Here is a 13,077-nt window from a genome sequence, read left to right as displayed (position 1 = left end):
GCTTACCTGACAAAGAGGCTCCACTCATGGTCTCTGCTGCCACAGCCAGTAGACGGGCAAAGTTGGTGCTGTCGTTGGTGTAGCAGCTGTCCACGGAGCTGATGAGGCTGGTGCGGGCACTGGCCAGGTTTCCATCCGTGACCGAGCTCCAGGTGTTCCAAAGCGAGCTGTCCCAGTCGCTGTAGCAGGACGACGGCGTGCTCTGAAGGCGGGCGCGACGCAAGCCGATGGGTGGGAGCTCAGGCTCGTCGGCGGCGGTGTCATCCTCCATCTGAGTGGAGCGGACCGGGCCACAGAGGTAGCCTAGGTTGGGGGTGAAGTGGTGGGGCAGGGAGGGACGCTGCTCCGGGAGAACACTGTTGACAGACAGGAACGGAAGCTAACTACATACTGTGCATGTTAATGTAGTCTGCGTGCAGTATGAGCCTAAGTGGCAGGGAAATAACACATAGTTGTATAAGCATTTGTTCAGTGTGCACTGTAAAAGCCAGCTGCATCCAACACCAGTCTGTACCTGCATCTCTCCGGTTTAGGACTGAGCTCCAGGTATTCGGTGGCTTCCTGTGCTGTCAGTGTGCCACCGTGTTCGTTATCCGCTGACATGGAGTACGATGCAGTGGACAGGTGGCTGTAGGAGGGGCAGCTGCTGGTGGTTGGTCCAGGTTGCCCATGGTGACCTGATGGAGGACATATTGACTGGAGAGAGCCCGTGTCCACTGTTAGCTTTGTGGAGCGGCTGGAGCTGACGAGGGAAATACAAAAGACACGCATGTAAGAAGTGTGTTTGTTCCTGCTAACTAACAATTATTGTCATTGTTGATTATTCAGTTGCTTGGTCTATGAAATGTCAAAATAATGTTAAAAATGCCAATTCCCATCCCAAAGCGCGACACAATGTCACCAAATGTCTTGTTTTGTCCACAAGCCAAAAATGAACAATTAATGGTTGTAGATAAGGAAAGAATGCTATCAAATATTTGCATTAAGAAGCTACAATTTGAGCATTTCGATTTTTTTTTAACAAATTACTTAATTATTCAATTATCAAAATGACAACTAATAGATTAATAGATTTATTGTTACAGCTCAGATGTAAATCCTATTTTAAATGATAAGAAGACATGTTGCTCTTACACTCTGCTCTCTTACCCTTGTGGAGATGTAAAAGTGTGTAAAAAATAGAATAATTTAATGTGTCAACATAAGAATGGTATTGACAATTTAATCTAACTTTACTTTACCTTAGAGCAAATAAGCATATTTCCCAAAATGTAAAACTATTGTATGAAATGCCTCAGTTCCAAGATAATAACGTCAACCTAACAGCACCTCTAAGTGTCACTAATTACACAGCATTCTCAGGAGCCTGTCTCTGTGAGGCTACTTTGCAGCACTGCTGTAATTTACCTGAAAAAACACATTAAACCTGTCTTCGGGTTTAGTTTGTGTCTTTCCTCAGCCCGTGCATACTCAGCCAATCCGCACAGTGAGTTCAGAAGGTTAAAAAGTTAACTGAGAAGTTACATTGGTGGGTCAAACTCTAAAATTACTAAATATTTCCAACCTCATAAGGGGCAGACAGAGTTTAACAGCACCTTCGCTGTATACAAAATGCAAAGGAATAGAAGTGTTAATTAGTTCAGCACAAAAAAATAAGATTTGTCCTGATGCCCATAGTTTACTACTACGCTACTTCTTCATGCTATCGGCAAGAAAATTACTGCTGCAGCAAAGTCTCTGTTTTATGATCTCACACCTGCATGGTTGTCTTACCCTTCATCTGAGGTGCAGCTGTGTGTATCTGCACTGTCCTCTGTGGGCATCGGTGGTGGGGGAGGCAGCATGTCTACCAGGTGCAGCGATGCAGAGTAATGCAGCAGACGAGGACAAACAGCAGCTTTACCACAATCTGGATGTCCACCTGGATGGATAAATTTAAAAAAAAAAAAAATCATGGTTACTGTTTACAAATATGTAATTTCTACTTTTATTCCATATTCTGGCTCAACCACAAGCAACATTTTAAATTTAAGGGTTATAATACATTCTGAGGTGAGCGGGGGTGAGGGACAGGGGACAATGTGTTGATAATAATGATCTGAATGAGACTTGGGAGTACCGTGCCGGCCTGCTGGTATGTGACTGAGTCTCTGTTTGTAGACACTGGATGGACAAGCCTGGTTCCTTGTGGACAGGATGGGGACACTGTTCACTGCATGCAACTCTGGGGGGGAAACAAATGAGTCAGTCTAGTGTTGATGGACAAAGTGGGATGACGATCAAAGAACAGAGAAGAAACTCTAGCAGTGACACTAACATCACATTCCCAGCTGTCCACCACTACTCACCTTGTTTGCCGCAGTTCTTTTCCCATGATTCCCTCAGCACACCCATCTTGGGCTGAGGTCGTATGGCCTGTTTCCACGGAAGAGCCTCCCGGCTACTGAGGGGCGAGGACTTGGAGGCAGGCTGACTGAATATCTGGATGGTCTCAGCTCCTTGCTGGTGGGATAAACCATGAGGCCTTTTAGGGCAACGCCCAGGACTGTTGAAGGTCTTGAGGCCGTTGCCCATCAGGTCCACATAAAAAGTGCCATAGACACCGCAGCTGTCAGTCACGATGGGGACAGCTGACTCCAGGCAGGCGTTGTCCTTTTTGGATGAGGCTGGGAGGCCTAATGAGACAAAGGGGATCTGGGGTCACACTCTCAGTAAACTTTGGTAAAGGAGTTTGTTATCCTTACGTACAAGTTGCTTCATCAAACATTATGAAATATCATGCTATTTTCTGCCATTTTATCGATCAAACAAATTATTGATTAATTGAGAAATAACTGACAGATTACTCAACAGTGAAAATAATGGTTGGTTTCAGACATGATCAATGCCATTAATTTACTTAGATGTGACTGTTTATAACCTGGAAATAGTGCAGAATCTGAATATTTATCAGCTGCGATCATGAAGCTGGGATTTGTTTTTTCCTTGTGAATCTGTGTGTCTGTCATCATGGCACAATGTGGTTCTGGAGAAACCTATTGTAGCAGGACACAAAAGTGGTTTTGAGTGCACTGGAAAGTGTCAACATGTCTGACTATGGACAGATTTTATTATTACAATAATGTCACAACTATGCATGATACAATAACGACACCTTACAGGTCTGTTGTTGAGATCAAAATGAAAGAGTTCAAAGATGGGAGATCTGACCCATGAGTACTGAGCAGGGTTTTTTTTTTTTGGCTTAATCAAAGCAGCACTGATTTGAACCAAACCAAACAGATTAAATGTGAGAGCACCCTTGAAACCTACTAACAGTAGAAAACTTTATTATCCAAAGCTCAATAGATGTCACCACCAACTTCATTGAAAATTGTTCATTTTTTTTCACTTTTTTTCTGTGTCATTTTGCAAATCAATACTCACTGGTGCTCCTGATCCCGGGGTGTCTCTGACCCTGGGCCCATAAGTCCTGATATTTCTGGTTGAAAGCAGGTCTCCAGCCTCCAGAGATCCATGGTGAATCTGGAGCTGCCATCCTGTAGAGGAGGCAACATGTCATTTGAGAGAAAATCCAGTTAAAATAAATTAAAATGTGTAAACAAAACTGAGATGTTTATACTGCTTTTATATCATTTCTAGTGAAAATACTTGAATGAGTCTTAATTTCATCAAGCTTGCTTGCTCATGAATAGGTGTCCAGATTTACATACTCATGTTCTGCACTGACGTGAAGATTGATAGTAACTTCAGAATTGATATTTTCAAAACATCTTGAAATAAAAATAGATAAATTGTGTCTTTCTTGATATAAACAGGCTGTTGGCTGGATTCACATTCAACTCATTCTTTTTCATCAGTGAAGTCTGAGATTTGAATCTTTTGCTATTATAGGCAGTGTTGAACTTAATAAATGTTTATTTCTCCTCCAATGAGCGATTATGCTCATTTAACCAGTAGAAAGAAGTGAGGAGGGGCTCAGTGCTTTGGGTGATACATCAGTCTGTGTGGATATGGTTCCCGAATATCATGCAACTTCAACATTTCAAGCTCAGACTGTGTTGACTTGCTTACATGTTCAGAGTTTTGTGGCTGCTTTGCCTACAACACCTACACACACAACATAGCATTCTCCTCGTACTGCAACCACAGCTACAGCATTAGCCATCGTGATTGTAGGCAAGACCCAAGATACAACAAGACGGTAAATAAAGCTGAAAAAGAAGACTTGGCTTTGGGGGTTTTCATTTTTTGTGTGACCTTTGTGTCAGTACATTATAAAACATAAAGGTGCTTTCCACTTTACCTGTGTTTGATAATGAGATCTTCACTGGCCAGTCTGCGCAAACCTACAGAAAAAGAAAAATATTAACATAACATAATGAACAGCCTTTTTGATCTTTAGACACAACATAACCATGTCATCAACTTTGTGTCTTTTCTCCTATAGTGTGGGTCTTGTTCTCTCTGTAGGTATCACTGGATCTGGAGCTACACATTTCTGATCTGCAGTTATTGGCCTCACCAACCCCAAGGAAAGTTGATTTCCTTCCCATTGCTGCCAAGTGCTTGTTTAAAGGGAATCCAAAGCAAACTTTGGATTTTTTTGTGTTTCTCTGTGTAAGTTTTCTACAGTTTTCACCTCACAATGTAAAGCGCCTCAAGATGACGTATGTTACGAATTTGCGTTCTATAGATAAAAATCAATTGTATTAAAATAAACTGAGTCCTGAAGAACAGCGGACACAACTGAGATTCAGTTTTACATTTTAAATACAGAGCATCTTTCTGACATTTAGGAAGTCTGCATACACACCTTTAGCCTTGCCATGTCCTGGTATCAGGCGGCCTGTCCTGCTGTGGCGTCTGAAGAGGTAGACAGCTGCAACCATCAGAACACACCACAGGAGAGCACCGATGCTGCCGATCAACACTGGGTCCTGAAACAGGGCCATGACATGTGACAGCTCTCGCGTTTGGCTGCCTGATTCAGGAGGACCATCTAACTGTGGATCTGAGTGGCAAACAAGAGGTGGATTAATTTGGGTAAAATGCAATGAGAATTTCTCTGTTTGTGTGTGGCTATATCACACGCTACATTTATTCATGTACTATCCCGATAGAGAAGTAAAGAGCTGGTTTTCTCACTGATGACAAATCCATGAGCGTCACTCAGCATTCCCACTCCAGCTCCGTTGACTGCTGCTATGGTGATCCAATATCGTTTCCCTGGTTTGAGAGTGGAGATATTAAGGTTGTGGTGGCCGCTATCCACCGTCCAGTTTTGGAACTGATGCTCCTCAGACTCCACACACCACACCTGGAGAAACAGATTGCACCTTTAAGAGAGATAAGGACACTGATCCTTTTTTAAATGCTAAAAAAATACAATTAAATAATGGTTTAATATTGCACAAAAGTAGCCTATTGGGTGTTCATACCACAACTACTACAAATTCTGGACTCTGATTTGGTGGAAAGTGTGGATAAGTTCAAGTGAGTGGACAGTTAAACTGGACATGTATGATGTTTATTTGCTCTACAGTATACGTTTACTGCAGATAAACTCAGCTAAAGAATGATAATATCCTAATTAGGAACCACACAAATCCATCCATCCATTTTCTGTACACTGCTTAATCCTCACTAGGGTCGCGGGGGGCTGGAGCCACACACAAATGTAATTGTAAATATACTTTAACATATTTGAGTGAACCTTGGCGTGGTACAGTAGTACAGTGGTTAGAACTGTCGCCTCACAGCAGGAAGGTTCTGGTTTTAAACCTGCTGGTTGCCTGGAGCCTTTCTGTGTGGAGTTTGTATGTTCTCCCTGTGCTTGTGTGGGATTTTTCTCCAGCTGCTCTGGTGTCCTCCCACAGTCATACATGGTAGGTTAACTGCCGACTGTCACTTGGCCGTAGGTGTGAGTGAGTATTCATGCGTCCCATTCAGGGTTCACCCCGCCTCTTAGCCAATGTCAGCTGGAACAGACTCCAGTCCTTTGCTACCCTCTGCAGGATAAAGTGTGTACAGCTACAGGATGGATGGACTGAGTGAATCTTAAAGTTCAAACTACTAATGACCTAATTTAAGCCAGTGACCTAATTTCAGGAGTGAACACAGCTATGCAGGAGACTGGATCACCTGATACCAACTACCACCTTCTGCAATAACAAAAAACAAAAACTGTTCAAACCTACACCCAACAAAGACTCACCTCAGTCAGTCCAGCTCACACATTTTGCTGCATTATCCTTGATCTGCTCTAATTGTTGTTAGTTCTGCTGCCAGTTTTGTGACCTGATTTATTTGTGACCTGTCAGTCACACCTGGACCCATTCACAGACCTCCAGAGCACCTCCATTACTGTGCTCCTACCTGTACCTGCTACGCTCTCTCCACACAGCCTTCACCTTCTCTGCTGCTCGTCCTCTGGCTCCAGAGTCCTGCCAGATTCAGATTGTTGTGAAAACTCTCCATAATCCTAGTCCACGAAGTGTGCGAGCAGTCTCCTCTGTGTGTCCTAAGTGAAGGCTAAGCGAATGTCCTGAATCAGTCTTGTACAACAGGATGCTAAGATCACTTATTCTGTTCCAGTCTTTGGTTGCTGTTGAGTCCAGTTCAGTCTTTCCCTGTCTTCACCTCTAGTCATTTTTCAGTTTGAATGTTTCTGCCACATTTCGTCATAGTTAGTTCCAGTCTAGTTATCTCAGCCACCCACCAGGACCCTCTGGCTTCTCAGACCAGCTGTGACAAACTAAACTACTGGCATACAGGAAATGACTACTACGAATCAAACAAAGCTTCCACTCCGGACTCTTGATCACCCTGCCAGCATTATTTGGCAGCACCAGTGGACAGTTGCTCAGTAACTTTTTCTTACGGACTCTAACTACAAAATAAAGACAGCAACTTACTCATATTACACAAACATGTTAAGAAATTAAAGTTTAATGAAACTCGAGACCCAACAATCTCAAACCAAAAGCTCACTGTTTAGTTTACAAAAAGACTGCATAACGCTTAGATGGAATTAACATATGACAGAATGCATCTGATGCCGCATCTACATCCCATGACTGTAATGGATGACATAAGGGCTTGAAACACACTCCCCATGCAATGTTTAGTTGAATGTTCTTACATCTTCTAAGAACCTACAGTTTCTTCCAGGAGGTGATACTACACTTTTGACTCTGGGGCACTGTAGTGCTGTTCTGCTGTCATTACCTGGTACCCCTGTATGATGCCATTGTGGGTTTCATGAGGAGGAGGCTTCCAGCTCAAACGAATGGTGTTGTTCTGTTCATGGCTCACTGTTATGGACACATCCAGCGGAGAAGCACTGGGCACTGCACAAAGGGAGATGACTATTATCTCTTAAACTGTATATTTAAGTTCATTACAACTTGTGTATTAAAAAGCAAAAGGAAAGATCCTTTCCCACCTGTTTCAGGTACTCTGAGGTGCTGAGTGTTGCTCTCCCTCCCATACAAGCTGCTGCCATAGGGACGAACTTTGAACTCGTACTTGTAGCCTCTCTTTAAAGGGCCCACCTGCGCTTGGAAGCTGGCCGGTGTCACCTTCTGTGCTGTCCAGTCTGAGGTGGCAGGCAGCAGAGAGCGATACAGAACCTCAAAGCCGTCGAGGTAGTGGGGCTGAGCTGGGAGGGACTGGAGCTGCTCAGGGAGAAGACACAACATGGATCTTAAACCTCTGTTCCTGCACTCTGCCAACTGCTCAGAACCAGCTTCTCCATACCTTCCATTTCACGAGGGATGTGTTAGACCCAGGAGCCACGATGATGATGTTCTCCAGAATGACTCGCAGGGCTGACAGCTCTTTGTGGAGGTCCTTCTGTTTCGTGCTCGTAGCATCTTGAGACACAAATGTTTTAATCATTTATACATTACATTTCTTTTAAAGCACGTACAAACAGGACAAACTAAATAGTTACTGAGCAAAATGTAATTTTTCTAAAAACGTTTTGAAGTATTGTGTGTTTTCTCTGACTGGATGATTTCCACATCAGCCACATATGAGATAGTTCCAGTAGTTTGCAAGGATGTCCTGTTTCTGGGCAGCATCCTCAGCTCCTCTTGACTTTTCTATAAGTATTCCACTTGCATTCCACTGTGTTTTACTCCTAATCCCTTATTAACTACCCACATTTCACATGTCACTGGAGATTGCTTTTCGGAATGCATTATCACCCAGACTAATGACCTTTGAGACAACGGCCCAGATCCTCCCTGGGCCCACATTTATCAAGTGTCTAAGAGTCGAAACAAGCAACAAAATCACCCCAAACATTCTAGAACCAGCTCTGCTTTTAATATAGTTATTCAAGTCATCATGGTACAATGTATAAATCAAAATATTGCAATGTCAACATCATGCAGCCTTATATTTAACCCCGAGAACCCCAAAGCCTGTGTGCCCCTACTGTTTCCACAGAGGTGCAGGACTTCATATATATTAGAAACATATATTTCTGTGAAAAATGAGCCTACAGTGATGTGACAGGAGCAAAACAACACCAAGAAGGATTAGTGCATAAACCATCATCTCTGTCTCCATATGTCAGTCGCAGTAGTTTCTGTGAAGCCAGTGTTGTCTCACTAATATGCAGGCTCTTGCAGAAATATGCTCCAAAGTCTAATCAGATAAACTACACCATGCGGAGCTGCTCTTGAGCCACAGTGTTCACAGGAATGTTTGACACCAACATCATGGCATAATGTAGTTTTAGAATATATTATGAAAATGAGTATTGTAAAATGAAAACATCACACTCTGTGCAGGGAGTATTCGATTTCCTTCCTCAAAGTAAGTATGGGACAATATTTCTGAAGTCCTACTCTGTGATACAGTGTTTTTAGTCTTACTTCAAACTTCACTGACATTCAAGAAGTGATTCTAAGATGCTTGTTACATACAGGCCAAGATCAATCACAACAGCAAAGTAGAGCAATCAATACGCCCTGTCCTCTCCCTTATATCTGTACACTCTCATAGCTATGCTATGACAAAACCTCCACAGATTTTATTTCTTGCAAAATGGATTTTGACACAAGCTCACCGTCAACCAGTAGCTGTGCACTGGCAGTGATCACCCCGACATCATTGACAGCAGTGCAGGTGTACCTCCCGGCATCCTGGGCTGTCACATAGTGGATCTGGAGAGTCTGGTCTGGGTTTACGAGATACCTGTTCACACATAGGTAAAGCGGTTCATTTCAAAGGTAATATCCTCCTGATCTCGTACAAAAGAATTGATATTAGAATTAGCTTTAGTGGTTAAAGTTTCACCTCCAGTTTATATTGAAAAATCTACAAATGATGCTGTCCACATCTTCCCAAACATTTTTTCATGCAGACTTGTTTGTGTTCAGATATTTTTTGCAAAGTATTATCAACATATTAACATTACGGCACGTTGTTCTACCACTTTCTCTATTTTGTTTCCCTCTGCTCCCCTATGAGATGATGTGAGGTGGTGACACTGATCCCTGATTGCTCCCTCTGGCACCATAATCTTAATAGTATCTGGTAATGCGCCATTATTTTCCAAATTTGTCGTGTGTGCACATCTGAGATTATGGAGCAAAAACTCTCTTCTTTTTAAGCATTTCATGCAACCACATTTCCCAATCTGTAGTAAACTATTATTGTGTGACAAGCTTAGTTTGACAATAATGTAGTCTTATTACTTTGCAATTAAGCTGTATGTCAAATCAGAGACGTAAAAATCCTTTTTTAAAATGTCAATTTCTTGTAAAAAAAAAAAAAAAAGTAAGAAGTGACAAAGAAAGAGGAAGAAGTTCGGCTTCAACACTGTGAAACAAACAGTTCCCATAATCCGTGCATCACATCAATATCAAAGTAAACATATGATACACAAATCAGTGATGGTCAGGTATTGAGTGCACTCTATGAATGGAATATTTCTAATCTTGCAAAATAAAGTACCTGCCGTTGGGCAGTGGCCCCTGCTCTCTGCTCCAGACCACAGCAGGCGGAGGGTCACCTTTAGCTCGGCAGTAGAACTGGGCAGACTCCCCCAATCTTACCGACACATTCTCTGGCTTCAGCACCAATGTGGGCTTGGCTGCAGATGAAGAGAAGAGATGATGAGAGGTGATAACAAAGCACTGCATTGAAAACGTAGTGTTGCTAAAACCGTGATGACTTGTTTTTGGAACGTTGTCTCACCCAGCACAGAGAGCCGAGCCGCCCTGCTCTGTCTCACCCCCATAGTGTTGCTGGCCACGCACACATAAACGCCGGAGTGCTTCTTCTCTGCAGGAGCGATGATAAGCTTCCCACTCAGCTCCTGCAGCACAGTCCAGACAAGAGTGAGGAAAAAAAACAGGACCCACAGTTCAATAAGGGGTATATCAGAAACATATACACAGTCGGGTCCATGAATATTTGGACAGGGAACGTTTTTATAGGGGTTTAATAGATATGTTGTGCTAGACATTTAGGAATTACAACCAAAGAGCACATTTAATACGCATCCATTATCTATACACCGCTTAATCCTCACTAGGGTTGAGGGGGGCTGGAGTCTATCCCAGCTGACTCAGGGCGAAGGCAGGGGACACCCTGGACAGGTAACCAGTCTACCACAGGGCTACACTTAGAGACAGCCACAATGCAAACACAATGTTCCTTTAATATCGCTGTGCATTTACCTTCCGCTCCTGGCTTGATGTTAGTCTGAGTGTGATTGCCACGCCTGCAGCTACCGAGCTCATTTAAATGTCAACAACCATCCTGCACCACCGTTTTTTCTACACTAGTTCAATTTATCCTTGCATGGTTTGTTTATCATTTGACCTGAATATATAATATTAACACTGTGATAAAAGACGACGTATAGCTTTTGTCTCGTACATCACACATATGCATACATAGAGCAGCCATATTTAGGTAACTCCTGCAGTCACACCTTAGTTTTTTGGAGTAAAGTCGGCATACGGTGTTCTCATTTTAATCTAGAAAAGGTGTGTTGTGATTTTGGCATACAAACTATGTAGTAAACATCTCTGTGAGGTCTTCTGGATCAATATTATAGCAGAAATGTTGAAAAATCCTTCCTTAAATCACTTCACACAACTCAAAGTACCACTGCTTCTCCGTGTGTGTCCGTTAATGTGATGGTTCAGTAAGACTGCTGCCGGTGCAGCTTTTACAGATGAGCGACCAGGGTGCACATTCAAACATGCTGCTGACCTGTTTAGGACCAACATCCTAAGTTTTAATTAAAGCAGACTCGGATGCTGTCACATTTGCATACCGAGGTGCATTCAGAGGGCTTACTGTGTAGTGCTGGTCGCTGCTGTTGATGGGCAAGCCGTCCTTCTTCCAGTAAACATTAGGTTCCGGATGTCCAGTTGGAGGTTCACAGTTTAAAACAGCCACCTCCCCCTCTGCCACTTCCACATCACTGGGCTCCACATTGAACTCCTCCTTCAACACTGCAACAACACAGAGAAAGGGTTAAACTGGATAAGATGAAGTCCTGTCTGATCAGGAGCCATGAAAACACTACAGTCCAAATAACATTGAAACCTCACAGAAATTCTCATTTGTGTCCTTTTATGATCAGTGTCAACTATTTGTTTTCTGCTGTAATAACCTCTTTTTGTGTCCAGAGATATGATTGCAAATGTCTTATATTTCTTCTATTATTGAAGCTGTATGTCCTGTAAAAACTGACAAACGAGCACCGGCAGCTGCTGCATGTCGCGGCCTCACTGTGATCCAGATGAGTCAACAGTGAGGCTCTGAGGTCAATTAGCATCACTGTTTGACTCCAGCAAACATTGACATTGGACTCCTGTGGCCCTCTGTCCCTGTAACCACATCTTCATCAGCTCTGCATGTGTCTGTGCATCGTCTTCATTGCCCCGAACCTCTACTGTGAAGGAGTTTAGGATTTCAGCTGTGTAGTAACGCTGAAATTGCTGACTTCAGAAAATATACAGCACACACTGAACATACATTTATGATTACTGGAATCAGAATTATGGCCAATCACAGTGTTTGCATGTTTTTCAGAGGATGCATTTTTCTACTGGGGCCTTCCCAGGATAACCTCAGGTGTTGATAAAACATTTATAGCATGACATAAGTCAGTTTTACAATTATGTTCCTCATGGTTTCATTCAGAAATTCCCACCACAACGATGGAGAGATTCATGGTACGCATGTAATATTCTTCTTTCACACCAGAACAAGCAATATATCAAATGACGTATAATGTATAATAATGCAATAAAGACTTCATCCACACTAATAACAGCTTAAATTTTCCAAATCTATGTGGACTATTATAACTGTGAGCACAGCAAAGTTTAACCACGTCAAAACATTTCTATTGAAACAACACCAGACAGAATTTATCATTCAAAGCTCAGTCATTTTGAATGTATTATTGCTTGTCTTAAGGGACCTGCTTTATGCAGATGATACATTATTAATAGCAGAGCTGGAAAAACACCTGCAGAATATGTGTATTGTCTTGACCAAATAGCGCTGGAAGTGGAGCAGAGAGCAACCAGGATATGGTGACGCAGTATATTTAGCAATACAAATATCTAGGTTATATTTCCACTATGCTAATTCAGCCATGACAGGATTTTTAATTGTATATCTAGAGCCACATTATACATCATATTGTTTATTTCTTACTTGATTTTTGTTGTCTTATTCTATGTCCACATACACACACTTGTTTAGCTGCTGCAATGTCTGAACCTTTCCTGCAGGTGCAAATGAAGCGTTATCTCCTAAGCGTTGTGTGTGTCCTGTTTCAGACAGTACTTCTGGGATTGAGGAGCTCCATGAATGTGTAAATCGTACAGTTCACTACAGAGCAGTTTGTGTACATACGGATGAACTGTGGCTCACTAGAAAGAAGTTTAACCAAAACATTTTACATTGACATTTCAATGATAAAATCTATATTTAATATTTTGACTGATTTCCATCCATTCATTATTATACACCGCTTTAATCCTCACTAGGGTCGCCAGGGGCTGGAGTCTATCCTAGCTGATTCAGGGT

General features: G+C 42.4%; 1 protein-coding gene across 1 annotated transcript in view; it reads right to left on the bottom strand.

Moving 5' to 3' along the window:
- Nucleotides 1-6: 6 nt before the first annotated feature.
- robo4 (roundabout, axon guidance receptor, homolog 4 (Drosophila)) overlaps nt 7-13,077 on the bottom strand; it is a gene marked incomplete at its 3' end in the record, with an annotated part of 16,599 nt that continues 3,528 nt past the window's right edge. Inside the window, exons 3-18 of the mRNA XM_008302839.1 lie at nt 11,329-11,486; nt 10,216-10,336; nt 9,973-10,111; nt 9,083-9,210; nt 7,762-7,877; nt 7,448-7,679; nt 7,231-7,352; nt 5,149-5,320; nt 4,817-5,014; nt 4,307-4,349; nt 3,427-3,539; nt 2,349-2,675; nt 2,120-2,224; nt 1,774-1,921; nt 515-742; nt 7-356 (exon numbers count right to left, since the gene is read on the bottom strand). Coding sequence (XP_008301061.1) covers nt 7-356; nt 515-742; nt 1,774-1,921; nt 2,120-2,224; nt 2,349-2,675; nt 3,427-3,539; nt 4,307-4,349; nt 4,817-5,014; nt 5,149-5,320; nt 7,231-7,352; nt 7,448-7,679; nt 7,762-7,877; nt 9,083-9,210; nt 9,973-10,111; nt 10,216-10,336; nt 11,329-11,486 — 2,700 coding nt within the window. The remainder of the gene's footprint in view (nt 357-514; nt 743-1,773; nt 1,922-2,119; nt 2,225-2,348; nt 2,676-3,426; nt 3,540-4,306; nt 4,350-4,816; nt 5,015-5,148; nt 5,321-7,230; nt 7,353-7,447; nt 7,680-7,761; nt 7,878-9,082; nt 9,211-9,972; nt 10,112-10,215; nt 10,337-11,328; nt 11,487-13,077) is intronic.

Source organism: Stegastes partitus, unplaced genomic scaffold (genome assembly GCF_000690725.1).
Source record: "Stegastes partitus isolate 25-593 unplaced genomic scaffold, Stegastes_partitus-1.0.2 Scaffold1891, whole genome shotgun sequence".
In the NCBI taxonomy this organism is placed as follows: Eukaryota; Metazoa; Chordata; class Actinopteri; family Pomacentridae; genus Stegastes; species Stegastes partitus.
Note: the sequence above shows the minus strand (reverse complement) of the source record. Positions and strands in the feature narration are given on the sequence as shown.